Source organism: Rutidosis leptorrhynchoides, chromosome 6 (genome assembly GCF_046630445.1).
Source record: "Rutidosis leptorrhynchoides isolate AG116_Rl617_1_P2 chromosome 6, CSIRO_AGI_Rlap_v1, whole genome shotgun sequence".
NCBI classification, from domain to species: Eukaryota; Viridiplantae; Streptophyta; class Magnoliopsida; order Asterales; family Asteraceae; genus Rutidosis; species Rutidosis leptorrhynchoides.
This window is the reverse complement of record NC_092338.1, coordinates 435,533,119-435,560,810: the sequence shown is the minus strand read 5'-3', so window position 1 is coordinate 435,560,810 and position 27,692 is coordinate 435,533,119. Positions and strand designations below refer to the sequence as shown.

Here is a 27,692-nt window from a genome sequence, read left to right as displayed (position 1 = left end):
GTGAAAATTATATAAGGAAATTGGATATTAAAATAGAAATATTTAAACTTTTTAATTAATTATATAAAGTTTATAAACTAAACATGGTATATTTAAATTTAGCCGTAAATACGTTTACGACTGTCTATAAATCATATAATCCGTATCTTTTCTATTTTATAATCAATTTCTTTTTGCCCTTTTCAGTTTAACTCTCATCATCCACGGACACCAATCCTTCATCTTATAACAGCTCATAAAAAACCCTAATTTTAGGGTCTTATTCAATTCAGCTCTTAAGGTATCATTAATTGTGTTCAATTTCAGTTTATAAATTACATCTCGATTTGATGTTAGTAAACTACCGATTACGATTAACAGATGACATAATTGTTTGCTAATTAGTTTGATCGGCTTTCGATATAGTTGTTAGGTTTTACTCCATTATTATTCAAATTACTCTACTTGTTTATCTGATGGGTGGAGTTTGTGGTAAGCCTGCTACCATAGATGATGGTAGGGCTAGTTCTAGTTTACATTCCACAGATAGAATGCAGCCACGTGGATCGCAGTCGAAAAGAGTAGAAAGTTTTAGGGTTAGGAGTAGTTTAGGTGAAGCAAGAACTGGATCAATTGATAAGAGATTGAGTTCGAACTCGTCTAGACGTGTTAAGTATGATCATTATGAGAATAAAAATGAGGTTTCACAATTTTTTATTGGTAAGATTCCGATTCCTAAAAGTGTAGAAGGTGAACAAGTTGTTGCAGGTTGGCCTTCTTGGCTTGTTGCTGTAGCTGGTGAAGCAATTAATGGATGGTTACCACGAAGAGCGGATACATTCGAGAAATTAAATAAGGTAATTTCCAGCGAGTTTTGTCGAATATTATCTCTATTTCTTTTTGATGATACATATTTATGACACTAAATGTGATTAGTATGCACCTTTTTTTTTTTGCTCTCACAATTTGGTTTTACTTCTAGATAAGTTGTATCAATGTATTCGATGAATCAGTAACTATTGTTGTTGGGAGGCACTGAGGTTCGAATCCTGTCTAGGACGAATATATTGTGGTGGCCAGGGAAGGGTTGGAAACAGTAAGGGAGTAATCCTGCTGGGCTGCGTATATCAGATATGGCCGGGTAGCCCGAACAGGGAAAACCTTCTACCCTTTAAAAACCCTTAAAAAAAAAAAAACTATTGTTGCTGGCTTTTTGGGGCCATAGTTGTTACAACTGATGATTTTATGAACATGAAGCTAAAGAGAAAAAAAGATGCTTTAAAAAGGTAGCGTAATCGATATTCATTACCAGTTCTTTTCAATTTTAGCTAAGTTTATTTAAATTAAGGTGTTAGCTGATGGTTGACTTTACAAATTTAAGGTGTCAGCTTTCCGTTGAAAACACACAGTGATTCTAAAAATAAAATAAACTTTGCAGCAACATTGATTCTGGAAAAGAAGTGTTATTAATCCAATTTATAACCACAAATTTCTGCTAGTTCGTTCTTCACAGTATTTTTGGAAATTGGTGGCTGATTTGCAACTAAATGTGAACAACTAAGTCTGAAAAAGTCAACTGCTTGAGGATTATCTCTATTAATTTTGCACATTAAAGAGCAAGTAAAATGGTTTTGTAATACTGATAGTCTGATACAGAGTTATGGTAGATTTGGTTTTAATGATTATATCTTTAAATTATTCAGATTGGTCAAGGAACGTATAGCAGTGTGTACAAGGCTCGTGATCTCAGTACTAATAAGATTGTTGCTTTAAAAAGAGTGCGTTTTGATAATATGGATCCCGAGAGTGTCAAATTTATGGCTAGAGAAATACTTATTTTGCGAAAGCTTGATCACCCAAATATAATTAAGCTGGAAGGTTTGATCACTTCACGTACTTCTTGCAGCTTGTACTTGGTTTTTGAATACATGGAACATGATCTTACCGGACTTGCTTCATCACCCGGGGTCAAGTTCACCGAACCACAGGTAGTATCTCATTACTGTAACTTATTTGTCCTTTTAAATGTTTACATGGTTAGTTAAACTGGTTAGATTTGTATTTTGTAGGTTAAATGCTACATGAAGCAGTTGCTAAGTGGGCTTGATCATTGTCATAGTCGTGGTGTCCTGCACCGTGATATAAAAGGGCCAAATCTGTTGATTGACAATAATGGCATCTTAAAAATTGCGGATTTTGGTTTGGCAACTTTCTTTGGTCATCGAGAAAATGTACCACTAACAAGCCGTGTTGTGACTCTTTGGTATCGACCACCAGAACTTTTGCTTGGAGCAACTAATTATGGCGTTGCTGTTGACTTATGGAGCACGGGTTGCATTCTCGGAGAGCTATATGCTGGAAAACCTATCATGCCTGGCCGAACTGAGGTAAATGGGTCCAAATTGCCACCACTAATTTGAACTACTCTCACTTTGAACTACTAGTTGTTCTACTATGACATGTCAAAGTTCATATAACCACATTGAGTCGGATAGCCTGCTTAGAAGTGATATGAGTTCTATAGAAATAAAATATAGGCATTACAAGTCAAATAAATCTTATAAATACAATATGAATCTAACTTTAAATCACAGGATAATATATAAATATGAACTTTGATTTTTGAGTAAGGTAAATGCAAGTTTCACATGAAACTCAGACTAGCAAGTCTTATATAGGATATAGGTAGCAATCTTTGATGCCCTGTTTTGTCATATATTATTTTTCTTTTTTACTTATAATAATAATGCGTTTAGATCTGCATGTATGGATACTGGTTTCTTATTTGATCTGTGATCTATATCATCTAGGTAGAGCAATTGCATAAAATATTCAAGCTTTGTGGTTCACCATCTGATGAGTATTGGGCGAAGTCAAAATTACGGCACTCAACAGTGTTCAAACCTGCCCAACCTTATAGCCGACGTATTCTAGAATCTTTCAAAAATGTTCCTACCGTTGCTATCAGGCTTATGGAAACCTTACTTGCAATAGATCCTTCTCAAAGAGGAACTGCATTGTTTGCTCTTAAGAGTGAGGTAAGAAGCTTTCTTTAATGGTTAGTATGCTTAACCGGTTTTGTTAGAGGTGGCAATATGGGCGAGTCAGGTAGGTTTGATAACAAGTCAAAATGAATTTTGGTGAAAATGGGCATTATTTACTTAAAGGTTCTCATATCCTTTGTGTTTGTCGATGTTCAGTTCAATTGTCTATGCTACAACTTGATTTTATTTTCTTCTATCCTTGTATGAAAAATTTATACTATCAAATGCATGCGTTCTTATAATATTTTTTCAGTTCTTCACAACTAAACCACATGCTTGTGACCCTTCAAGTTTGCCAATATATCCTCCCAGCAAAGAGATCGATGCAAAACTAAGACAGGAAGAATTTAGATGGTATGTATGTACATGTCGATAAAGTTTGCACATTTCTTTCTATGTCGGTTATAAAACATAGAAATGTATGGTTTTAGTTTCATCCACTATCCTCTAAATACTAAGGACATGAAAACTGAAAATCTTGTGTAACTTGATGCTTTAATGGTACATACTGTACATGTAAAAATATCTACAACACCGTAATTGGGTAATTTAACTACATGCTCTAGAAGGATGTTTTTCCTTGACTATTTATTGGTGCTTTATACATTTATGACCTAATTTCTATCATCTATGTATCTTGACATTTTGTTTTTTGTGTTAGTTTGACTATGTAAGGTAATTTGTATGATTTTCAAAGTCAACTTACGAAATATAAGTATGCAACTTGTTAGTAATTGAATTTGCTATTGTAGGCAAAGAGCGGAAGGTAACAGCCAAAAAATTGAAAAGGAAAGCCGAGGACCAAGGGATCATCGGGCGGATCCGGCTCCTAATGCTAATGCTGAGTTAGTTGGATCAATGCAGGTACCCCATATCATGTTGATAGTTTGATATTATAAGCTGTGAATCTTGCATGTATGGCTCATGTGTCCCCACAAGCACGCACACACACACACACACACACAAAGAAGAAAACTAAACACTATTACAGATCCTTCATTTGCTTCGGGTTATTTTTACTTAACTGGTCACATAGAATAAGAAATGGGTTATACAGTTTGTGATTCAATCGAAGTGTACCCATATGTGTACTACCCGTAAGTAACACTACCCAATCCCGTTCAGGACGAAGTACGGGGAGGTAAGATGTACACAATCATACCTTTACCCGGAGGTGGAGAGACCGGAGGTGGAGAGAGGTAGAGAGACTTCTTCTAGAAGATCTCCGGCAGACTTACGCATCAAGAAAATGCACCCACGCGAATACACACAAAATAAAGTTTTGGTGTTTTTTAAAATAAAATGTCGGGCATATGAAGTGTTGGTGGGTCAATCCAACTCTTTTTAATCGGTCTTTCAAGTTTACTTTTTTCAACTAAAAATTCGTTTTAAGGTGTTCCTGTCCATAAAAGGCAAGTATCCGTGGCTTATGCTATAGTTGGCAGGTCAAATGGGTAATATTCAAAAAATAGTTCAAGTCAAGATTTGATAAATGTGTGGAATGGGTCAAATAACTCGTAACGCTTAAAACCTTCTTATTTTCTCTAAAAAGTATAGTATATCATTATTACAATCACGTTACACATGCTAATAATTTTTATATAAAATTTAAATTTTCAACCACACAACTTTTTGCATAGCGTTTTCTTCTGTTTTATAACCACCCGAACGTCTAATTTGCCAACCTATTGGGCAATTGTGCACTAAAGGGGCTTCTGGCTTAGCGGTACCAAGTGATCATATCAACCTTGAGGTTGCAAGTTCGAGTCCCATCGTTGGGGGGGGGGGGGGGGGGGGGGGGGGGGGAATGGGCAAATTGTGCATTAAAAATGCTTACACATTTTGTCATCCCTGTTAATTGTTAATGCTTGTATTTAATTTATTTTCAGAGAAGACATGATAGAGAAAATCCAATGAGTAGAAGCGAGTATTTCAACCGTAAGAAGGATGACATCACTTCGGTTTTCCCTGTTGAACAACAAGAACCATCACTATACTTTAAACAAGTTAGCAATAATGATATGGAATATCATCCTCCAATGAGGGAAACGTTTTCGGGACCATTGGTTGCAGGTACATGGACAAAATCAGCTAACAAGTACGATGATATTAGAATCAAAAGCAGAGCTGACTCAAGTTTAGTAAGTTATAGGACATTGTTGGCTGAAGATCGTGACAAACGTGCTTCTTCACAATTAGAATCAACAAATCAAATGGGCAGTAGGCTATCAGAGTTCACTCAAGATTTTGGGTACTCAAGAAAGCCTGACCGGAAAGATCTTTCCCGAAGTATGGTTGGACCTCGACGCATGGACAGTGGAAGATCTAGCACTAAAGAACCAGTTGTGGTTAGTTTTTCTTTAATCAAAGCGATTCATATTGATAGCATCTTGCAACTAGAGTTGGCAAAAATGGGCGGGTCAGGTGGATTGGGTAACGATATCATTCAATAGTACTAATAGTTATTATAATTTTATTCAATGAAATTTTACTTTTTTAGAGGTTTTATGCATTGAAATATAATTGCGGGTACTTTGAACCCATTTTCCTGTTGCCCTGTTGAATTGACCTGCTTGACCAGTTCAAACTATGAACATAACCAAAGTTGACCCACTTGTTAGTATGTGGATCTAAACTGGCACCTGTACTCAGACGTATCATCTTAAATTTTCATTTATGAATACCGTAGATTTCTGATTTGCTTTTGCTCTTGTTCGAATATGTATCTAGAATGGTAATAATGGATACAAAGGAAACAACAAGATCACTTTCTCGGGTCCATTGGGTGTATCAAATATGGATCAGATGCTCAAGGATCATGATCGCCATATTCAAGAAGCTGCAAGAAGAGCACGCCTTGAGAAAAACAGACTCACTAAACTAGAGTCTGAAGTTGCACCAAACCCTATTTATGTTTCTAGCCGACAAGCCAAGTAAGATCTTGGTTCACCCATAGAAAATGATGGAGAGAGAGCTCATCGCTTTCCCCTGTAACTATATAACATTGTACATATTTTGATTATTCAGAGTTACTTTTTTTTTTCTTTTAATTTCAAAGTATAAAGTATATATTAGTATACAGTGTGGGAATATAGCAAGTATATGTCATAAATTTTGAAGGAGAATCCAGATTTTCATCATTTACAGCAATTGAGTTAGGTATATAGTAAATTAGTAATGATAACTTCCAATAAAAAAGATCCATTATTCCATATTTCTGGGCATTGCAGATTAGTTGTAGAGACAAAATACTGGCCATTTCATTCGTGTTAGAATTTATGTACAAAGTAGCCACATACTTTTACATTTCTACCACCAGTAACACTTGTCTAAATTGCAATATGTTGTATAACCCTTTACATATTTTAGTGCCACTTACTATTAAACCATTGCTTTGAGAGGTCGAGTAATTATGTGCAACAACTCATTTGAAATTTGAAATATGTATATATTCTTTAATTTAAAATATGTATATATTCGTAAATAAATTCGTTTTGAGGTGTGTAAGTTGTCTTTTAGTACTAAAAAAGATTTGAACGGTTTTACGGTAGAAGTGGCTCTCTCCATTTGTCACCCTGCTTCCCCTCACACTGTCTTTTTATAATTTGACCAGCTCTTGCTATCCCAGTTGAGTGGTTTTGTGTGAGACATCTTACCAGAGACATTAGTATATATCACTAACACATTTATTATATGCGTAAAATAAAATAAAAAAAATAGTATAATCTCAGTTGATTCCATCTTTGATGACCTTGGCAAAAAAGAAACCCTTAAAGGCTATGAAGACGAATGATCATTCTCAACTATTACTAAACTCTCTCAGACCTTAATTGTCATATTAGCTTTAATCCAATGGTTTCTCAAGTCATCCTAAAACTAAAACTGAACAAGAACTGATCTTGCTTTTGAGTCTCACCTGAAGGATTTTTACCACATGCGATGCCGTATGGATTCGTCTTGGGGCTTTCGACCTGAGGGGTGATAGGAATGTAATGGTTCGTTCAATTAAATGATCGGATGGGTAGGTTTCGACATCGCGTTTGAACCGCGTGAGTGACTTCTAACCGCCATTATAAAATATAGTACGGAAGTGAGAATGTAAAGTTTGAGGGTGGTTGAGGAAGGCTTTGTTGGGTATGTTTACTATTTTTTTATTGTGTCATGTTTCTATTATATACCTATATCTAAAAGGTACAGTGAAAATGAATAGTACTATTTATTTTTTCACTTTTCGCAATCTTAATCCCCTAACTTTCATTAAAATACAAATCGAACCCTCCATTTTATACGTATATTTTTTTCCAAATTTCACAAGCTTAACCCCCTAACTTTTATTAAAATACAAATCGAACCCCCACTTTACTAACTTTTTTTTTTTACTAATATTCAATTTTCACAAACTTAACCCCCTAACTTTTATTAAAATACAAATCGAACCCCCACTTTATACGTAAAGTTTTTTCAAATTTCACAAACTTAACCCACTAACTTTTATTAAAATACAAATCGAACCACCACTTTACTAACTTTTTTTTTAAAAATAAAATCCGAACGCTAAAAGAAGCAACTTTCACAAAAAGAACAACCCTTCAATGTTATGTCGAAAAAAATTCTTTTTTACAAAATAGATCAAGACTTTTTTTTTAACCCGCATTCAAAACGGAGCCCCCGGCGCGAAGCGAGGGCTCCACAACTAGTTTTACTCTAAATGAGAAGAAATGTTTAATTCAATGTTTTCTACAAATACACAAAATTTTCAGATTGACATAATAAGTGATCAATAAACAACAATTATAGTTACTGACATAGACAAATCATCAAGTGGAAAATAAATCGGTGGTAAAAACATATTCCAAAATACGTTTAAACTTGCATGTTTAACCCGTACACTTGCTGTGTATGCATAGCAAGTCCCTGACTTTTTATCTACTTTTATCAAACTTTAACTAAACTCTCCTTCTCTAGTTGGGTGGGTGGTTTGCTGAAAGACTCACAAACAGTCCCAATGCTTACTCGTATACTCTCTAAACCCTCAACCCCTTTTCATCTCATAAAAACCCTAATTTCATCTCAATCTCAATTCCACTCGATTCAAAACCCTAATTTCCACTCAGTTAGCAATTCAAGATATTTCTCTACCAATAATCATGGAAGCAACAACAATAATGGTCCTAAACCCTTCGATTCGTGGAACATTTCGTCACAAAACGATGAAAACACCATCGAATCTTTATTCGGTGTAGAAGAAACACAACGGAACGAATCTAACAATAACGAGAATGATATCAATAAGAGTAAAGGAATTGAGACTGATGCAGGGTTTAAAGATTGGAACTTTGTTGTAGGTAAGAGTGAAAATGAAATTGAAGATGGGATTTTCGATATCGGAAATGCGAATAATGCGGATTCGGTTGCTTCGGGCCGGGTTTCGGAGATGATTGGAGGGATTAGTGTTGATGAAAAAGTGGAAACTGAAAAGAAACAAGAGGAAATTAGATTACTTGACATTGAGGAGAAAGGTTTATTACAAGTACTTAAAGGAGGTATACATATACCTATACATATACATGTATCCTTGTTTTCGTTTTTGCTACTTTTATGTTAATTGTTAGATTTGATCTGAATTGTTGTTACTTGATGCATTTGATGATGAGGTTAAGTATAAAAGTGTTCTTATGGAGAGGATTACTTGATGCAGGTGTATTAGTGTTAATTAAATGATGCATTAGATCCTGATCCTTATTGCAGGGTTAATATTTGAAAACATATCAACGTTTACCTAACGTTATGTTCGTATATTTATGCAATTTAAAAAGTATAATGTATGTATCAGACCTTTTAAGTATTGTTATTGTATGTATATTAGAGTTTATATACGGAGTATAATGTACGTATCAAACTTTTTCTGAAGGTTACCAGTGAAACGTTCAAGTGCATTCTGGTTATATTTCAGCATTAGTCCCTGCACAATACTATACGAAAAAATACTGTACACTGAACTAAAATGGAAAGTGCCCTGAAAGTAATGTACGATGCTGAAAAAGGGTTTGGAACTGATTGTAGCCACATAACTTTTGACTGCAGGTTCAGATCATGCTTTTGGCGACCTAATGGCTGCATCGGGGATCACAGACGAGATGTTGGACAGCTTAATGGCACTCAAAGACCTTGATGATGTTCCAGGATTGCCCCCATTAAGCATGATTGAGGATATGCGTTATGAAAAGAATGCCCGTAAATCTACTAGAGCTGACATTGAGCGACAAAAGCAAGAGGAAATTGCAAATTCACGAGTTAAACAAGTTGATGATCAGGGTAGGGCTTATGGCACAGGGAAAAGAAAATGTAGTATTGCCCGTGTTTGGGTTCAACCCGGTGAGGGTAAATTCGTCATTAATGACAAACAGTTTGATGTCTATTTCCCAATGCTTGATCAACGAGCTGCTCTTCTTCGTCCTCTCTCAGAGACAAAAACTTTGGGTTGTTTGGATGTTAATTGTACTGTCAAAGGTGGTGGTATGTCAGGTGAGCTATTTTTGATTTATCGTACTAGACCTGAGAGGTCACAAAATGGGTGGGTTCTTTAATAGTCCAACATTAGTTTGTGTAAAAATGGGTTTTTTTTGGGTGCTTGCCTGGGATATAGGTGTGCGTAAGGTTTGTGTAACTTTGCTGTTCGAAAAAGAATGGGTTGACCTAAAATGCTTTTTCCTATTTTTAGATTTATTTAGTAAAAATTTAATTTTTTGAATAATGTGGTTTATTAGGTTATATACTTATATGCATCAAAAGATACTTATGTTGATTTTCCTTTCAAGTTATTTTTAATCGATTTGACCTGTCATAACCTGAATTGCCCCATGTTTTAGTAAATGGGTCAAAGTTGCCACCTCTAGGTTTTATTCATATCACAGTGGCGGAACTTGAACGCATTTTGTGGGTGGGGGAGTATTTGATTTGTAAAACATACTTGAACACATGATCGCCCCATAGATTACGGTATTATCCTATAGATATCACTATCAAAATCTACCATTAAAACTTCAAATAATCAAAAGCTACATAATTTTAAACTTAGATGACTGACTCATACACAATGCTAACTATAAAATGTAATCGTATACCTTCATTACCAAGAACATTAAAGATATTCATTGCAGACAGTCATTACACTTATCGTATAACCCTAAATCAAACCACTTCCAATAATAATGATGACCCTGTATTCATTGCAACTCTAACCAATATTTCAACACATACGAATTCAATATGAATAAGATATGTTGCCTTTCAAAGTAACCATAAATATATTAACATTATCATTTACATATAAGGTATCACTGCATTGCGTGGGTACCACACTAGTTGATAATACACTATAGTTATATGCACTTGACAATTATGTTTGGTGTTCTTTCACGTAGACTTCAATCTAAACACCACGAATGCATGAAACAGGTCAAATTGGTGCAATCCGTCTGGGTATGAGCAGGGCATTGCAAAACTGGGCACCAGATCAGTATCGTCCTCCTCTGAAAGAAGGTGAATTCAGCTTTCATTTTGACCTTTATATTATGTTTCAGTATGTGCTTGAGATCTGGGAATCTGTTATAGAAAGCGTCGGTGCACGTATCTTTTGGTTATTTGTCCAGGTTTTATTTGTTCAATTCAGATGGTAACCCAAGTTTCCTTTGGAATTGCATTAGAATCTCAAATTCGATGATTATATATGTAGTTCCTTTGTCCCATTACATTTGTTATTCACTTATTTGGCCACTTGACCCGTTTGCACCTATGTCTTGACCGAAATCAATCCAATTTCAAGTAAATGGGTTGGAATTGCCCCTTGACGTAAAATTTGTTGTGACGTGTGATTTGTGGTGTTTGGCAGCTGGTTTCTTGACAAGAGACTCGAGAATTGTCGAAAGGAAGAAACCTGGTAAGGCTAAAGCAAGAAAGAGCTTCCAATGGGTCAAGCGTTGATCAAGTTTTTGTTGCAATTGGGAGTTGTATTTATGTAAACAACTCAAATGCGTCACATAAGTTACAAGCAAATTTTGTTTTTTTTTTTTTTTTTTTTTTTTTTTTTTTTTTTTTTTTTTTTTTTGTTCGTCGCATGCTGTTCAAGATCATAGCATTCAATTTTAATTTTGAACTTGAAAAGCTTTGATTGCTGTTTTTGGTAATATTAGAGGTTGGTCATTGATAAAGTAGATGCTGTGTTTTTACATGTTGCATTGTAAGGTGATGTAACGACAATATTAATAATTTTGTTATATCATTTATGTAATCGTCTCAAAAAGTAAGCACTTGGTTCAAGTTCTACTAGTAGTGTGAGAAAGTATGGTATCCTCAGGTAATATTACAACAATACCCTACTAGGATGGCAATGGGTAAATATTACAACAATACCCTACTAGGATGGCAATGATCATCCGATCCGATCCGCTTAAAGCGGATATGGATGATCTTAAATGGATATGAATATGGATATTGATGAACCAAAATGGATATGAATATGGATATTGATGAACCAAAATGGATATGAATATGGATATGGATGAATATTTTATCCATGAATATATCTATTTATAGCCGAAATTATAGCCGAAATGCATATACAGATACAAAAACATAGATATATGCATATACAATAACCATTACAAATGTATTTATTATTACACATACATTTTTTTGCAACCATATAATGAATTCATTATGAGGAATCACAATAAGAAACATGTAAATCTAACTTAAGAAAACATAAATATTACACATATAATTTGTCATAATCAATGTTTGATGGTAAATTTAACAAATATTATTGTATCTTCGACAAAAATTACACATTCTGGTGAAAGAATTTAAATTTATGTTATGTTATATTTATTTTGTTATATTACATTTTTGTTTTCATTACATATTAGAAAATATTATAATATTTCTTAAATATTCAATGGATATCCATTAACCCGTTTAATCCACTGGATATGGATGAATAATCTGAATGTAAATGGATATGGATATGGATATGAATGAACAAAAACTAAATGGATATGGATGTGAATATGGCGTCACCCGATCCATATCCGATCCATTACCATGCCTATACCCAACAAAAACATGGTTGGTGGGAGGTGATACTCATACTTCGATTTTTTATCCATACACATTTTTTACTGTAAAACTTATAATTATATACCTAAGTTTATCTACGGAGTTGAACCACTATTATTGTAAATAAGGGCATATTAGTAAATTAGGTATGTGGATCAAAAACTGGTGTGTGTGTGTGTGTGTGAGAGAGTATCACCTCTCAATGTTGGTGATGATAGTTGCAATGTATAATTAATATTTTATTATTTATTTATTTTGTTGTTTAAAATAATTTTTTTTTTCGATTTTTTTTCACGAAAGTGTTATTTACACAATTCTTTAAATTTTTTTAAAAAAATCAACGTAGCTCTAAGATCTACGTTTAAGCATACTAAATATAGTTTAATTCTATATTTATAACTCAACTCTGTCATAAATAATATTAATACTAAAATTATATAAGTAAAATCGATATTAAAAAAAGAATTTTTTTAACAAAATTTTTTTAAAGTCATATATGGTATGTTTAAACGTTTAATTTTTATTATTTTACGGCCTAACGGCCAGGACTTTTTCTTTTTTCTAAGTTCAAATTTAAATTACAATAATATCAGAAAATGTTTATTAGTGTAATTAGTTTGTTTACCAAAATAAATTTAATCAAATTTCTTTTAAAAGTAAAATGGTCATGTACTACATTAACCCATTTTCTTACTGCCATATCACTTAAACCGTTCGTTTGTTAATTTAAAAAAGTAACGCATGGATTTAGATGTCGATAGAATTAGATCCGACCCGTATACCGGTATACGCTTTAAAGTGTAACCGACACAATCCAGAGTACCAGGCCCATATATCGGCCGCTTTATTATATTTTAAAGTAAATGTATTTTCATTTATTATCTATTTATTTTTGTTCGTATAAATACGAAAATAAAGAGTACAAGGTATCGTTAGATTGCAATACTGGAATTGTGTTTGCGTACTAGTTTCTGTTCTTCATCCCCTTCCTCCTTTTTGTATCTATCTATATCTATCTCTCTGTAATCTACAAAATCCAGAATTTAATTTATTCATTTTTCTACTTCTTTGTTGTTATTAAAAATATAATTAGTGTTTATTTTTATCAAAACAAAACCCTAGTTCATGGAGAACTCCAAAGACCAAGTCAGCAACAGCAGCAACAACAACGATGAAAACCCTAGCACTAACAATAATAATACAACTACTAATGATGTTGTTGTTGATGAAAATTTGAATAATGTTAGGAGTTCTAGGGTTAGTTCTAGAACTCCGTTTACGAATCTCAGTCAGGTGGATGCTGATCTTGCTCTTGCCCGTACATTACAAGATCAGGTATAAATCTATATCTATACATAAAATTGCATTGGTTGATTATTTTTTTATATTGGGTTGTAATTTGTCTCTTGTTATGTTTCTGTTCTTGTTAAATCGTCAATTTTGATCTGGTTGCTACTTTAATTCTACCAATAAACTAGTAATTGAGTTGAAATGAGCCCTATTACAAACCCTAATTTTATGAAATTGACTGGATTTAATTTAATTGGTGCTGATAGTCTTTGGTTTGTTTTTTGCTTATATATATTTTTTTAAATTTTGTTTTTAGGATTTTATATTTATGTATATTAATATATTAATATTAATATTATGTCAGAAGCAAGTAAGAACCTAAATATTGGGAAGAACCCTAAGAATTGGTCAAATTTCTTAATTTGATTTGTATAAGCTAGCACCAACCTGACTATTGTGTATCTCAATTTAAGTGCTTGATAAAACCTCGATACATGTAAATAAAAAAACTTTTTGTAAGGCTACTGCGCATTGGAAAAATGAGTCAATGCTGTCAAACCAATATCAAATTCGTTAACAGAGGTACGCAGTTGTCAATTTTAAAAATTTTCAACTTAAATGATTCATATTGTGATATTCTTTACTGATATTCGAGTTCTTATTGGAACCATTCCCACATGTAATAATACATATACTTAATTTTCTTACGGATTTTGTTGCGTTGACTAGGAAAGGGCGTATATGATGTTAAGAATGAATGGAGAAGGGAGTGACCACGAGAGTTGGGAAACTGGAAGCTATGTGCATGAGGATGATGATGAATTTGATCATCACAATAGTGAATATGATGCTTCTGATGCTGAAGTAGAAGAAGATGCATTTGATGTTCATGCTCATATCGAACAACTTGGATCTGGAGAGGTGGGTGCAAGTATCCAGTTGGATCCTGCTTCTTTCCCAAATGACGAGGCTTATGCAAGAGCACTTCAAGATGCTGAGGATCAAGAAATGGCTGCTAGATTATTGGCTCTCACCGGCATTCATGAAAGTCGGTTTTTGTTAACTAAGCCATTTTTTATTTCGATTCTTATAAACATAGCTGTCTAACAAAGTTTTTTGCTGATTGTCAGTGGTTACAGAGGATGAAGAGGAGGTGGAGGAGGAAGATGATGATATTAATGATCAAGGTGCTAATTCTCAGGTGAGAATATATTATGATACGTGTTCTTTGGCTTAATATGTTTACATGTGTATCCGTAAATATACTCGTGTGTGACGGGCGTCAAACTAATTATCCCCTGTCCTGACTCTCTAATATATGTACGTTACACTTGAAAAGTAGAGTTTAAACAATAAAAATAAAGTGAAAAGACGTGGTTCCTGGTTGTTTTTCATGAAGGGGCAAAGATAAAAATAATAAGCAGTGGTTTATTTATATTGGATGGTCACAACATTCCTGAAAACATTAACACATGACTCATCATATTTGTTGATTTTAACAATATATATGCCAGCGTAATATTGCTTGTAATTTTTTTTATTAGTGTTCTCTTGTATGTAGTTTGTCATTTGTACAAATGTAAAATGGATAAATGAGTACAAACGTTTTGAAATATTGTTTACATAAAATCAGTCACTTGAAGTTACAATCATTGTTCTTCCTGATCCACCTCCCCTAACTTCACCTTCCTAGTGGCATATAGGTCCTTTTTCTCATATCTTCAATCTAATACAATATCATGCTTTCGTTTTACGGTTAGCGGGTTGAAAGATTGAGCACTTTGTATGTTTCATGGATTTTGATAACAATAAATTTATTGAATTTGTTTCATGAATTTCTCTTATAATAGCAATAGCTATATTACTCTTGATTGTATTGGTGTATATCGAGTCAAAGGAAAACTAGTTTGAGAATCACAACTACTAGAGGTATAGGTGGCCATATGAGCAAGTTTGGTAGGTTGTGTATTGGGGCAAAATGGAAATGGGATTAGGTTGACCCGCCAACACCTCTTTGTTCATTTGTTTCTTCGTATTTCATTCTGAAAGCAATACAATAAATTAGATCTCTAACTTATGTCATAAAGTGATTCAAGAAATTGTGAGCATTTGACTTCCTTTGGCGGTGTTGGTTACTGTATTTCATAGTGGCCCTTGAGGCCTTGACATGCACGTTTTGCAAAGTAGTGTCTAAATTTTATGAAAAATTAGTCAGCTTCTGCATTAACTAGATTTTGGAAACCGGTTTCCGTACTTTACAGTAGTCACGTTATGAGCACTAGTCATACCAAAACTTATATAGTTCTATACCTCCGTGATTTCTTTTTGATTAATGGTATGCCGATGATCCTAGACTAGATGTTTTACGTGATCTTATGTGACTTTTGTGTTTTAGATCATTTTGGTCGCATAAGCGTTCTTTTCTTTTTCAGGATCCATGGGATGATGTTGACCCGGATGAACTATCATACGAGGTATGTATTATTACATGTTTCTCTGGAAACGCTAAAACTATTTTCTCAATTGCTATTTGGTGGTACTTAGTAGTTTACTCACATGTAACGTGTTATAGGAACTGATTGCACTGGGTGAAGTAGTTGGGACCGAAACTAGAGGTCTTTCTGCTGATTCAATTGCTTCTTTGCGTTCGGTGACATACAAGACCCAAAATATACAAAATGGGAGCAGTGAAACGTAAACAAGTCGTGCATTTTTTATTATTTATTTTTTCTTGTTTAACTTGAGTGACTGATAATTTATTCCTTTTATCTCTCAGATGTGTGATTTGTCGTTTGGACTATGAGGATGGTGATAACTTGATCTTACTTTCATGCAAACACTCGTACCATTCTGACTGTATTACCAACTGGTTGCAAATAAACAAGGTACATGAACTTGATTATTTATTTTGATCGAGTCTGATAATAATAAATAATACTCCGTAATATTAATTTACACTACTAAAAAAATTAGAATGCGATTTCTTTTCTAACGTGATTTTGACCACTTGTATCCCTCACTTCCCACGCCCGCGGGATGTGACATGGCACCAAAAGCAACGCCCTCTTAAGGCATATTGCAGCGTTGTTTGTCAATTTTGGTGGGCGTGAGTTGGATTTCAACGGATGAAGCAACGAGCGTTGGAATATATTTAATGATTTTATATTATTTTAAAAATATACTTTTTATCCCTTTTTAACTACTTTACCAATTATATTTTAACACATCATCACAACACTCCTAATCCACACCAAAAACCCACACCACCAATACTCCAAACAAAAAACCCACAAATCCTAGTCATCAAAAAAGTGCAAAAAACAACACACCACCAACCCACGCCCCTCCCCACTACAAATGGTCTTAGGAGGATGTAAGCATTTGAATATGCGTTTGGCAACCGTTAGCCTTTTCTACCCTTTTAAATTTTTAGCTGAATTTGTATATGTTCTATAAAACTTATTTGGCCTGTTTTAGATAATAGAACACACAGTCAACATTTTAAATCTGTAAATGGGTTGAAATTGCCATCATTGTGTTTCTGTAAAACTAACGAAAAATGATGTGGCTTTGCAGGTGTGCCCTGTTTGCAGCACCGAAGTCTCCACATCTGGTCCTGCAAGTTAATGTATATACACGATGGTTATATGCTCTTTGGTTGCTGCAAACACAAGGAAATCTTTGTGTTAGATTATCATTCGTTTTGTGTAAACACCATAAATCTTCATTAGTAAACAGTTGTTTGTTATGTTATGTTTTCTGTTTAGCAACCTTTCGCTTAGAACTCCCTTCGGGGTTGTGATTTCACTTTATTAAATGACAAATCGTGTCTATTTTGGTCAATTCTTTTAAATCACTACTTAAGAGATAGAGACGAGACCAAGGATTTAGGGATTTGTTTGGTATTAATGGTAACCATTATACCTGGCAATCGGGTCAGGATGGGGTCCAAACGGGTAGCTCCTAGATGGGTCAGATTTTTTTAACGGATCTTGACAAGTGACTCAATTAGGTCGGGATTGGGTCGAGACCCAATTTTCTGATAAAATTTTTAAAATGAGAGAAAAAGCTTACAATGACCATAACTAAAATTGAAAATTAAAATTGAAACAAACTCAAAATTAAAAACTAAAACTTGAATCTCAAACGCAGACTGAAAACTAAAGATTAATAATTGAAATGCGAAAAGCAAAATTAATAACTAAAACGCGAAATTGAAAATTGAAACTAAAAAAAAAAAAAAAAAAAAAAACTGAAACGCCAAAAGAAAAATTGAAAACTAAAAATTGAAATTGAAAAGCAAAACTGAAAATTGAAACACAAAATAAAAAACTGCAACGCATTGAAATTGAAACATGACACCGAAACCAAAATGCTAAACTATAAACTGAAACAATAACCTGATAAGCAACTAAAAAAGAAAATGCAAAACGTATAGCATCATAAATATATACTCTTTTAAAATATTTACTTTATCCAAAAATCAAAGTAAACCCAGTTTTTGGTGAGATGATAGTACTCAACAACATAAATCAAATACTGTACTCATACTCCGTAATAATATAAAATAAAATAAATTATATATCTTCTATTTGATACCATTGTTGGGATTTAACAAGTTTCATAATACTTATAATCATTCAAGAAATAAGATTTGCGGAAGCGTGTAGATTACCATTTTGAAACTTGTAAATCTTTAACCAATTAAAGTTAAATCCCAATAAGGATCAAGTTGTGAAACATACTTACAAACTAAGAGTGGGTTTAGAGTTTATACCTCCTCAAGCTAGTTGAGGGTTAGTTCAAAAGAAGATGATGAAGAATGGAGCTTCAAAGTTATGAAACCTCAAGGAGAAATACCCCAAGCTTTTACACCAACACCTAGCCTTTGGTTAGGATTTAATAACACTTGAATTGAGCTTGCAATAACCAAATGAAGAACCCTTTCTTCATGCTCTCTTCCCATTGGTCCAATTTTAACTATTCACCATTTTCGACCCCTTGGTTTTTTTTTTTTTAATTGCTTTATAATAGGTTTTATTTTATTTTATTATTTTTTTTTTTTTTTGACCTGTGTGGGCTGGTTTCCAGAAAATAACTCTTTAAAAGGGCTATTTTAATCAAATGAACTTACTGAAAACTCGGCCCAACTACTGTATACTCGGCCCATCGACTGTTGACAGTCCGCTCAACTGAACCAGAATAGTGCATTGCCGGTTCAACTCTTGTACTTGACACCATACTCTTGAAACGGAAGTCATGGTCGGCCATCCCTCTGGAGACATCAAAGCATGTCCAATGTGTCTTTCCTCTTCTATACATTACCTCACCACATCTCAAATCAGCTTTACAGATTTTCTTTGCTTTCGGTTTCTTCTGCCCAGGTAACAAATTTTATATGGGATTTATTTTTTATATGGCGATTTATTATAACAAATTAGTGAAAATTGAATGTTATTTTTTACCCGATTCTTGTGGTGTTATTGAAGCCTTCAAGTGTATGCGCGAATTGCAGTTCATCAGTGTGCAAGGTGTGTTTTTTGTAAAATTTTAAATCGATTCATGTTTTACATTGATTAGTGGTTCGTTTGCTACAATTGGATTCTATTTTTTTACCTGAATTTTTAGGTGTTTTTAAGGATTCGCGTTCTTCGATGTTAAAGGTGCGTTATTATAATTTTTTGGGATATTTTATTCGTTTGTTATTGCTGGTTGTTTTTTTTTTCACGATCCTATGTACTATGTTGTGTTAATTTGTTGTGTCATCGCTATAGTGTTCAATTTTTTTTTTGGCATTTTTTTGTTGTGTTGGGCGATACACAATTGGTTTGTTAACTGTTCTAATGAAACGGTCGAGAAAAGGGAAAAAAGATGACAAAGATGACCACAGCGTACATGTAGTCAATGATTCCCTGTCGAGTGGTATTGGTGCTTCCAAACACAGGGTGTTTCACCGAAACAAACTATGAAGAGGGCTTCTTTGCGAAAATCTAATGTTGACGCGTCTGCAGTTACAGGTTATCATCGTGTCTATGTTACCTACGTAAATGGTTCTTTTTTTTTACACTGTTATCATCGTGTCTATGTTATCACCGGTAACAAACTCTATCGCTAACAAGATGTGATCAATTTACGCTAGGGTTTATAATGAAAGCATCTTTTACTCTACACTTAGGCATTTCCACTATAATGTTTGTTTTATTCTTTGTTTCACCTATCGATGATCTAACGTCACATTAGTTCCCTGTTACTATCAAGGTTTCGATTCAATACTATATGAAATTGTTTCAAGAATCCAGTTTACTTAATATAATATGTGTGTAACATTTTTTGCCTTATGTGAATAAATGATTATAGTGCGTTATAATCGATTATCAAAGTCAAATTAGGGATATAATGGATTTTTAAAGTAAAATTATGCCTCACTATTAAATTATTTTGCTAGAACAATCGGACAAAAGACAGTCCTTTTGGTTCACCATCTTCAAGCCGTAAATGGAGGCGATGCAAAACAGAACTTCAATCCTGACTTATTTACCATAAACAATGACATATGACTGATCAATAAAACTTCCCTTTTGGATACTCATGTTATGTGCTTATTTAGTTCTGCTGATAGTTGTGTATCTATATATCTTATCGTTTCAGGTTGGGTTGAATAGATTTATTTTTTCAAACCATATGCTGTTGTTACATACAATACTATATGAAATTTGTTACAACATTTCACTTTAGTTAATATATTATGTGTTAAACATTTTTTGTCTGATGTACATGAATTAACAAGGCAGCATGGCTTTCCATATTGCTGACGGAGACGTTTACGTTTTCGTGTACGTGCCGAGGGGGCATGTATGGGTAAGTTAGTTCTATTTTCATACAAACTATACTTGGATGAACATAAATTAAACGTTCTTCGGTCTTATTTTATGTGTTATAGACAAATACTAATACATTATGTATTAATAATAATAACAATTTGCTTCAGCGACTGCCCAAAGATTTGGCTCAACTACCAGAACTAAACGGTGGTGAAACTTATGAATGCGTTGATGCTTTTGACAGAACACACATATGTGGCCTCTTGGAAGAAGAAAAAAAAAAACCAAACTTATTTGTTGCATGTGGATGGATGAAGTTTTTTCGTTTAGATGGCTATAATCCGGGAGACGAGATCTGGATTGTATTCGAACGGTCCGAAGGCAGGTTTATCTTTGCATGGGATGATGTTCACAACTTTAACCATATTATATGATTAGGCTGTTTAGGTGTGAAGGCAAAATAGCTAACCTCTTTTGATACGTGTATGAAGCTAATGTGTATGTCTTTTGATACTTAAACACTATGTGCTTCTAACCTTGAAGTTGTTGGATAGTTTACGATGTACATTATGGTAACTTTGCAACTGTTTAATAGTTTCGCATATATTTTGACTTTATAATGAATACCTATAACGGTAAATTTTACACTATCTAATACTTTGACAATAGCTATTTTTATAAAATAGCAATCAATAATTAAAGTAGATTAGCGGGCACCCGAGAAGTAAAGAAAAAAATAAGGGTTTTGTTCCCTTTTTACCCGAAAAAAACAAGGGTTTTGAAGAAGGAAAAATAAAAAATGGCGTCGTCTCGAGGGATGATGATATCGGAACTAGAGAAACTGAGCTTGGAACAATTGAAATCAGTAAAAGAACAAACAGATGCTGAAGTTAATCTTCTTCAAGATAGTCTTAATAACATCCGTACTGCTACTAATCGTCTTGATCTCGCCTCTACCGCCCTTCAAGATCTTTCTCAAAGACCTCAAGGTTTCCCCTTTTTATTATTTCCTTATTTATTTATTTATTTATTTCAGTATAAGTGTATTTATATTTTAATCTTTTTTTTATTATTATTTTATTTTCTCGTGTTTGTGCAGGAAAGAAAATGTTGGTGCCTTTAACAGCCTCACTGTATGTTGCTGGGACACTTGATGATGCTGAAAAAGTTCTTGTTGATGTTGGTACTGGTTATTTCATTGAGGTAACACTTTATGTTTTGCTATTTTTTTTCCTACTTTTTTTTATAGCTATTTGACATTTTTCAATCATATAGCACAGTTGATTAATGATGGAAAAAAAAGGAAAAAAAAAAAAAAAAAACAGAAATAAAGATTGATGATATGGATTTTTGTGAATAAAATGAATAAGCCTAATGTTTGAGCACGTGTTTTTCTTGTGATTAAATCAAATTTGTTTGTAAAAGACCGAACCAGACAAAGTTATTATTTATTACGCGAGTGAAGTGATTACTTAATACTTGAGCATATCTGCTTTTAATATATTTGTGTGTGTTATGATAGAAAACGATGGATGAAGGGAAGAATTATTGTGAACGGAAAATCAACTTGCTTAAATCGAATTATGACCAACTTTTAGAGGTATGGTTTCTTTCAACTACTCATGTATTGTTGTTGAAGTAATTTATTAATATTAATGCTATTGAAGTTATGGACTTGCTACCAATGGCGAAAGTAGTAAGGGGCGGGGGGTGGCACCTGCTCCGAGTGGATTTGAAACTTTTAGTGCAAAAATTTTGAATTTTTTTATTTTGCACCCAGTGAATTTTTTTCTTGCCCAAAAGTCTCTATATTTTGCCCCAAAGCCTCCATATTTTGCCCAAAAACCTCCATACATTGCCCAATTTTGTCCAAAAAACTTCATATTTTGCCAAATTTTTCCAAAATTTGCCTAAAACCTCCATATTTTGCCAAAAAAGTTGCTACGTTTTAGAAAAAAAAATCGCCACCGGTAAAAAAAATTCATGGTTCCGTCACTGCTTGCTACTCTTGAAATGTAAAATTGTTGTATGACTTGAAATAGTTTCGACTACTTCGTGTGGAAGAGGATTATAACATACAATTCTTCCGAACCCTTTTATATCGTATTTCAGTTCTTTAATCTCCACAGGATGACAAGTAATAGATAATTACTACATAAGAACAATTTAGTTTCCATATCCAATTCATAAAATTTCAAAATACTTAAACTGGTCTACTAGAACCATTGACAGAATTATTAAGTGTCAATGGTTTGGGTTCTTTTGTCAGTATAATAATGTAATAATATGAAACAGCTATGGTTATAGGTGTTCTTTTGTTCGTTTTATATGGAACCGAAGTTGGAAATTTTGTAAGGTTACGTGTTACCATAGACACCACTAAATTTTCGTGTTTAAGGCACCGAAATCAGGTTCATATTGTATTAGCCATCCCATGTGCTATATTATAACTATATGTTCTTGATGTTTTGATTATTGTTTATCTAAATGGTCAAGTCAACCTAACCTATCTAGAATTCATTTTTGTTGTTTCTGGTGATTCGTAGAGCTTTGAATCGCCTTGTCATATAATTGTTTGTTAATACTTATCTAATAGGTGACACCGCTCCTTGATTATGTTTGCATTTTGTTAGAGTATACCTAACCTTTTACTTGTTTTTTTAAGTGCTTTGTGTGTCCAACTATCATACTTATAATTCTGGTGCAAATTGACGATATCCAGTATTACTAACTAATTTATTCGAACGCGAAAGATACTAGGATAGTGCTTTTAAGCATTATATTTGTAGTTGGTTTAGAAAATAACAATAGGATAGTGATTATTACTTTCTTTCAATGGTTGCCTATTCAATAACAACTTATTTTTATGTAGACAAATAAGATTGAGTTGTTAAGTGTTGTGCATAGTTTGTACACATTAGTACATATGCAGGGTCAATAGTTTGGACCAATTAGAATGCGCGAAAAATGTTTTTTAGGTGTAAGGAACGATGCAGTTTGACATGGGATTCCTGTATGGTATATAAATGTAAACAAGTTTGAGTATTTATGGTTCATATGATGAACAATGTGTTTATTTATGCAGGTGGCTAGCAAGAAGAAAAACATAGCAGATGAGGCTGGAGTGGTGTTGCAAGCCAAATTGAAACAACCATCTACTGCATCATCATAGATGTATCGAATTGATGGCTGGTTATTATTCTTATTTATGACATCTTGTACCTAATTGTAGTTCTGTAACCACTTCTATTAGTTTCTTTTCATAAACATTAGTAACGTATGAACTTCTCTTATGGAAAAGTAATTTTTCTTCTCGTTTCATGGCCTAATCCTCTATATATTTGGCTTTCAAATACAAATCAAGGTAATTATTCATCTTACGCCATTGGCGAGAATTGGTGTAGATGACACTGATTACAAAGTATGCAGCCTCTCTTAAGCTTTTACATTGTTCATAAACAAAAACGACACGTTAGCACAAGTTTGGAGGTCGGTGTTCGCTTTTATATGAGATCTGCTGAAAAAGATGTAAGCTTGGTACTACTACAAATCAAATATACACCATAGTATGCATACATGGAAAACTGGTTACCAATATACCCCGACTTGGATGTCATCGCGTATTACAGACGTTAAATTCGTTCATGCTTATCTTCAAGATTAGTAAACTTGGTGTTTCTAATCAAAATCAAAGTGTCATCTGTTTTTGTTAATACAAAACAATGATAAAATTTGTAGGTTCTATTTCAAGCTAAATCATAAGGTGCATATTGGTGCACTACATCAATGTAATATAATCTGTAAAGTGTTTTTAAAATTTTGACAGGTTTTAAAAATTTGTAGGTTATATTTCAAGCTAAATGATAAGTATATATTGGTACACTACATGAATGTAATATAATCTGTCCTAAAATTATAAATCTTGACAGGTTTTTAATCTTTTGATTCTTTGATATAGTGGGTATATTAAGAAAAGAGATTATTATAGTTTCTATAATATTCATGATGTATTAAATATACAGAAATGTGAAAAGTGTTTTCTAATCAATTTTGTAAGAAAGCTAATCAATTCATTTAATTGTTTTGATACCTATGATACACTATAAAAAAATGGTAATGATAAATCCATTTTTATAAACCCGTCACAACTATGTATTAACAGTTTATGTTATATAAATATGTATTAACAGATTATATAATTTATATAATCTATTAATGTACCATGAAGCATTTATCCAAAAAGGTGTTTATTATATACATCTACTTATATATAAAAGAAAAAAAATCATACTTATATCATCTTTTATCAAAATATTAAATATTGACTCATGCTTTCATAACTATAATTTTCATTTACATACTTGAATAATGATGTCATAATAATATCTCTTCAAATTAACCATTAATTTAAATTTTCTACAATACTAGGTAGATTTTAGTTTCAACCTTTAATTTGTAACAAACCCAATTTTTTTTTTTTTTATATATAAGAACAAATCAAACTCATTTATCTTTATTCTCTTTTATATATAACATAAAAATAATATTTGTATTTATATTTTATTATTGTTATTATTAATTAATTATAATTAAAATCATTAGTTTTTAATTATTAATTTTGCGAAATCATCAAATAGTACGTCAGTAAGTAATTAAAGTAAATACATTTTTATATATTTTAAATCAACTTTATTATTTTATTTTTTATATATAGTTTTATTTCAATCTCAACATTAATATTGTTAGATTGTGAAATATTTTAACTTAATTTTATAAGAAATAATAAATTATCAAAACTAGAATGGTTTTTAATTTAAGGACAATTTAGTCATTAGGGCTATATTTAACTATAACAGTATTATGTTTTAAAACTCCGTTTGATCAATTACAAAATATAAATATATTTTTTAATTAATTTTTCTTGTATAATTTTTGTATTAATATTATTCACGATTAATTATGAATATGAGATTAAGTTATAAATATCTAATTAATTAATACTTTCCTTAATTAAATCTCTTCTGAAGAATGAAAATAGAACTCTAGAAGTACCTAAACACTGCGCACTTTACCTGCCGGAGATTCAGTAAAAAAAACTCTCCGGTACCGGAGAAGGATAACGTCCGTCATCGTAATATAATCTTTTCTCAAGGGTAAGCTTTTTCCTTTTTTATATGCTATTTTTTTCACGTATATGCTATACGTATTACATATACTCCAGTTAATTTAGGGTTTTGATATAAAATTGGTTATCTGCAATTCAAAATCCATATTTAATCAAAAAGTTTTTTTCCGAAGAGTTTATCATTCTGTTTCACATATGGATCATTTTACAATTAACAAATTTGATGTATTTGCAGATGTCGCAACAGAAGGAGGAGGCACATATCAATGGATCTATTGATGTTCAAGAACATCATCAAGATGTTGAAGAAACAGTAGGTCAGTTGTGTGCATATATATATATATCTTTATCAATCAATTAATACAGTATTTTTTATATATTTCTGAAAAAAATTCATTTAGTTGTTAAAACTTGACATATATGCCTTCTTTGATAACTCGTTTGTTAGAATGGATGACATTGTGACTTGTATTATGCAATTACAATTATCTATCTATTAAGCTATAATTACATACTAAAATTCATCATATGTTCATGTTAGGCAGTTTATCATAATTCTAATATGGAGTTGTGGTACTTTTAGTTATGTATTTCGCCTACTCAAAAAGTTTACGTGGTTTAGGGTGCGTTTGATAGTGTTGAATGATTTAGCGTTGAATGGTTTATAATCTGAATGATTCAAAGGTTCTGAATAAAGTTGCTTCTGAATGAAAATAACATGTTTGATAATTATTTTGGACGAGTAATGTGAATGACATAATTACCTTATAAACCTTTGAGATGAATAAAACTACAATGTAGTCGTTTAATAAGTGTTCTTGATAAAATTTAAAGAGCATAATCCATAAAATTTAGGTGATTAATGGTTAAGAGATAGTTCCAGCTCTGAATGGTTTAACAGTGAATGATGAACCATTCAGCACAATATGTCATTCATAAGTTAGAAACAAACACACTGAACGCTGAATGATTCAGCATTAAGCGTGCTGAACCATTCAATTGATAGGTGAACATACACACTCTTAGATATGTTGTTCTATAGCATAAAGACGTGTTGTAGTTCACACGTATTTTGCTGATAACTGTTTGTACGTTCAGTTTCAGATGATGACGTGATAGACTATTCGGTTAAACCAGAGTTTTATGATCCTAATCTTGACGATAAAGATCAGTTGTGGGTTCAAAAGAAAAGGAAAGGTCAATATTCGGATGCAGTTCTTTGCTGTCCTGCCTGTTTTACAACTCTCTGCCTCGAGTGTCAAAGGTAACCGAGTATTGCAACTATTCACCCATTGAAATTTACTCTGTATATTTTAAAGTATGTGATTTGGTTTTAATTGCATTCGCTCTGTTTCTAATAATGTCGTGGTCATAGTAAACTTTTTTTTTTTTTGTTATCAGGCATGAAAAATATGTGACCCAATACCGAGCAGTCTTTGTGGTAAATTGCAAGACAAAGATAAGTCATGTATCAGAGGAAGGAAGTTTGAAACGTAAACGAGTTAAAAAGGGAGGTAATTCAGCAGACGTTGGATCAACCAAACCTGTTTGTTGCTCGGTTTGTGAGACTGAGGTTGGGGTCATTGATGAAGACGAGATCTACCATTTCTACAATGTTCTTCCAAGCGAGTGTTCATAATCGTGCAAAATTGTCTTTGAGTTCAGATTAATCGAGGAACAAAGCCTGTATCCGCTTCATGTACACTTTAAGGCCTTGGATGGCGAACTTTTAACATATCATGTATTATTTTTTTTTTATTTTAGTGATGTATCTTGTAACTAAATGTTCTTCCTCAATTTTCGTTGTACCAAGATAGATAGCCTGAGAGTAAAGTTACGAAACATGATTACTTTACAGATATTATTCTGTGATTTTTATAATTTTTTTGAGATTGATTCCATCTAATTGTCAAAATCTGAGCTTGCACTCATCAGCAGTTTGGCCTTAATTAGGGTTACAACTTTCAGTTTGGCCTTAAATAGGGTTACAACTTATAAGTCGACGAAAGCATATCGAGATGCTTATAAAGTCATTCGAACAAGTAATTGTTTCAAAAAATTTCTTATTATTGCTTGACAACCTAAACTTTTTAATATTTTATAAGCTAACTTTATTTTTCTTGTACATCATATATCATATATATCATTTAACAATGATCTATATTCTATATGTGGTCTCCTGGAGGACTGCATCCTTATTGCTCAAATGTCCAGACTAAAAACTAAAACATCTTTACAAACAAATTGAAAGGTTTACCAAATAATTTATCCTGATTTCATGAACATTATCTGATAGTATATGTATCAGATGATTGA

The 27,692-nt window shown here is 32.8% G+C and overlaps 5 protein-coding genes across 7 annotated transcripts; all 5 read left to right on the top strand.

Annotated features, from left to right (window-relative positions):
• The first annotated feature begins 222 nt into the window (after positions 1-222).
• Positions 223-6,148, top strand: LOC139851780 (probable serine/threonine-protein kinase At1g54610). 3 transcript variants are annotated; one of them, XM_071840945.1, is made up of 9 exons: positions 223-836; positions 1,683-1,967; positions 2,049-2,366; positions 2,790-3,017; positions 3,277-3,377; positions 3,776-3,887; positions 4,913-5,096; positions 5,166-5,371; positions 5,754-6,148. In XM_071840945.1, exons 1-9 carry the CDS (start codon positions 456-458, stop codon positions 5,958-5,960), a joined length of 2,022 nt encoding a protein of 673 aa, XP_071697046.1. In that variant the 5' UTR covers positions 223-455; the 3' UTR covers positions 5,961-6,148. The 3 variants fall into 3 exon arrangements, with proteins under 3 accessions (XP_071697046.1, XP_071697045.1, XP_071697047.1); XM_071840944.1 differs by having other exon boundaries at positions 4,913-5,371; XM_071840946.1 differs by lacking the exon at positions 5,754-6,148 and having other exon boundaries at positions 5,176-5,360.
• Positions 6,149-8,028: 1,880 nt separating this feature from the next.
• On the top strand, positions 8,029-11,094 carry LOC139855294 (small ribosomal subunit protein uS9m-like). The gene is made up of 4 exons (XM_071844530.1): positions 8,029-8,566; positions 9,108-9,548; positions 10,482-10,565; positions 10,915-11,094. The coding sequence occupies exons 1-4, from the start codon at positions 8,029-8,031 to the stop codon at positions 11,004-11,006; spliced, it is 1,155 nt and encodes a 384-aa protein (XP_071700631.1). The 3' UTR covers positions 11,007-11,094.
• A 1,982-nt stretch (positions 11,095-13,076) lies between these two features.
• Positions 13,077-17,183, top strand: LOC139852532 (E3 ubiquitin ligase BIG BROTHER-related-like). Its single transcript, XM_071841827.1, has 7 exons — positions 13,077-13,475; positions 14,160-14,478; positions 14,561-14,631; positions 15,863-15,904; positions 16,003-16,124; positions 16,207-16,315; positions 17,007-17,183. The coding sequence occupies exons 1-7, from the start codon at positions 13,266-13,268 to the stop codon at positions 17,055-17,057; spliced, it is 924 nt and encodes a 307-aa protein (XP_071697928.1). The 5' UTR covers positions 13,077-13,265; the 3' UTR covers positions 17,058-17,183.
• Positions 17,184-21,020: 3,837 nt separating this feature from the next.
• Positions 21,021-23,566, top strand: LOC139855746 (prefoldin subunit 5-like). The gene is made up of 4 exons (XM_071844996.1): positions 21,021-21,240; positions 21,351-21,454; positions 21,774-21,851; positions 23,337-23,566. The coding sequence occupies exons 1-4, from the start codon at positions 21,051-21,053 to the stop codon at positions 23,421-23,423; spliced, it is 459 nt and encodes a 152-aa protein (XP_071701097.1). The 5' UTR covers positions 21,021-21,050; the 3' UTR covers positions 23,424-23,566.
• Positions 23,567-25,265: 1,699 nt separating this feature from the next.
• On the top strand, positions 25,266-27,228 carry LOC139855970 (uncharacterized). The gene is made up of 4 exons (XM_071845205.1): positions 25,266-25,404; positions 25,612-25,693; positions 26,475-26,640; positions 26,778-27,228. Exons 2-4 carry the CDS (start codon positions 25,612-25,614, stop codon positions 27,013-27,015), a joined length of 486 nt encoding a protein of 161 aa, XP_071701306.1. The 5' UTR covers positions 25,266-25,404; the 3' UTR covers positions 27,016-27,228.
• The last annotated feature ends 464 nt before the right edge of the window (positions 27,229-27,692 follow it).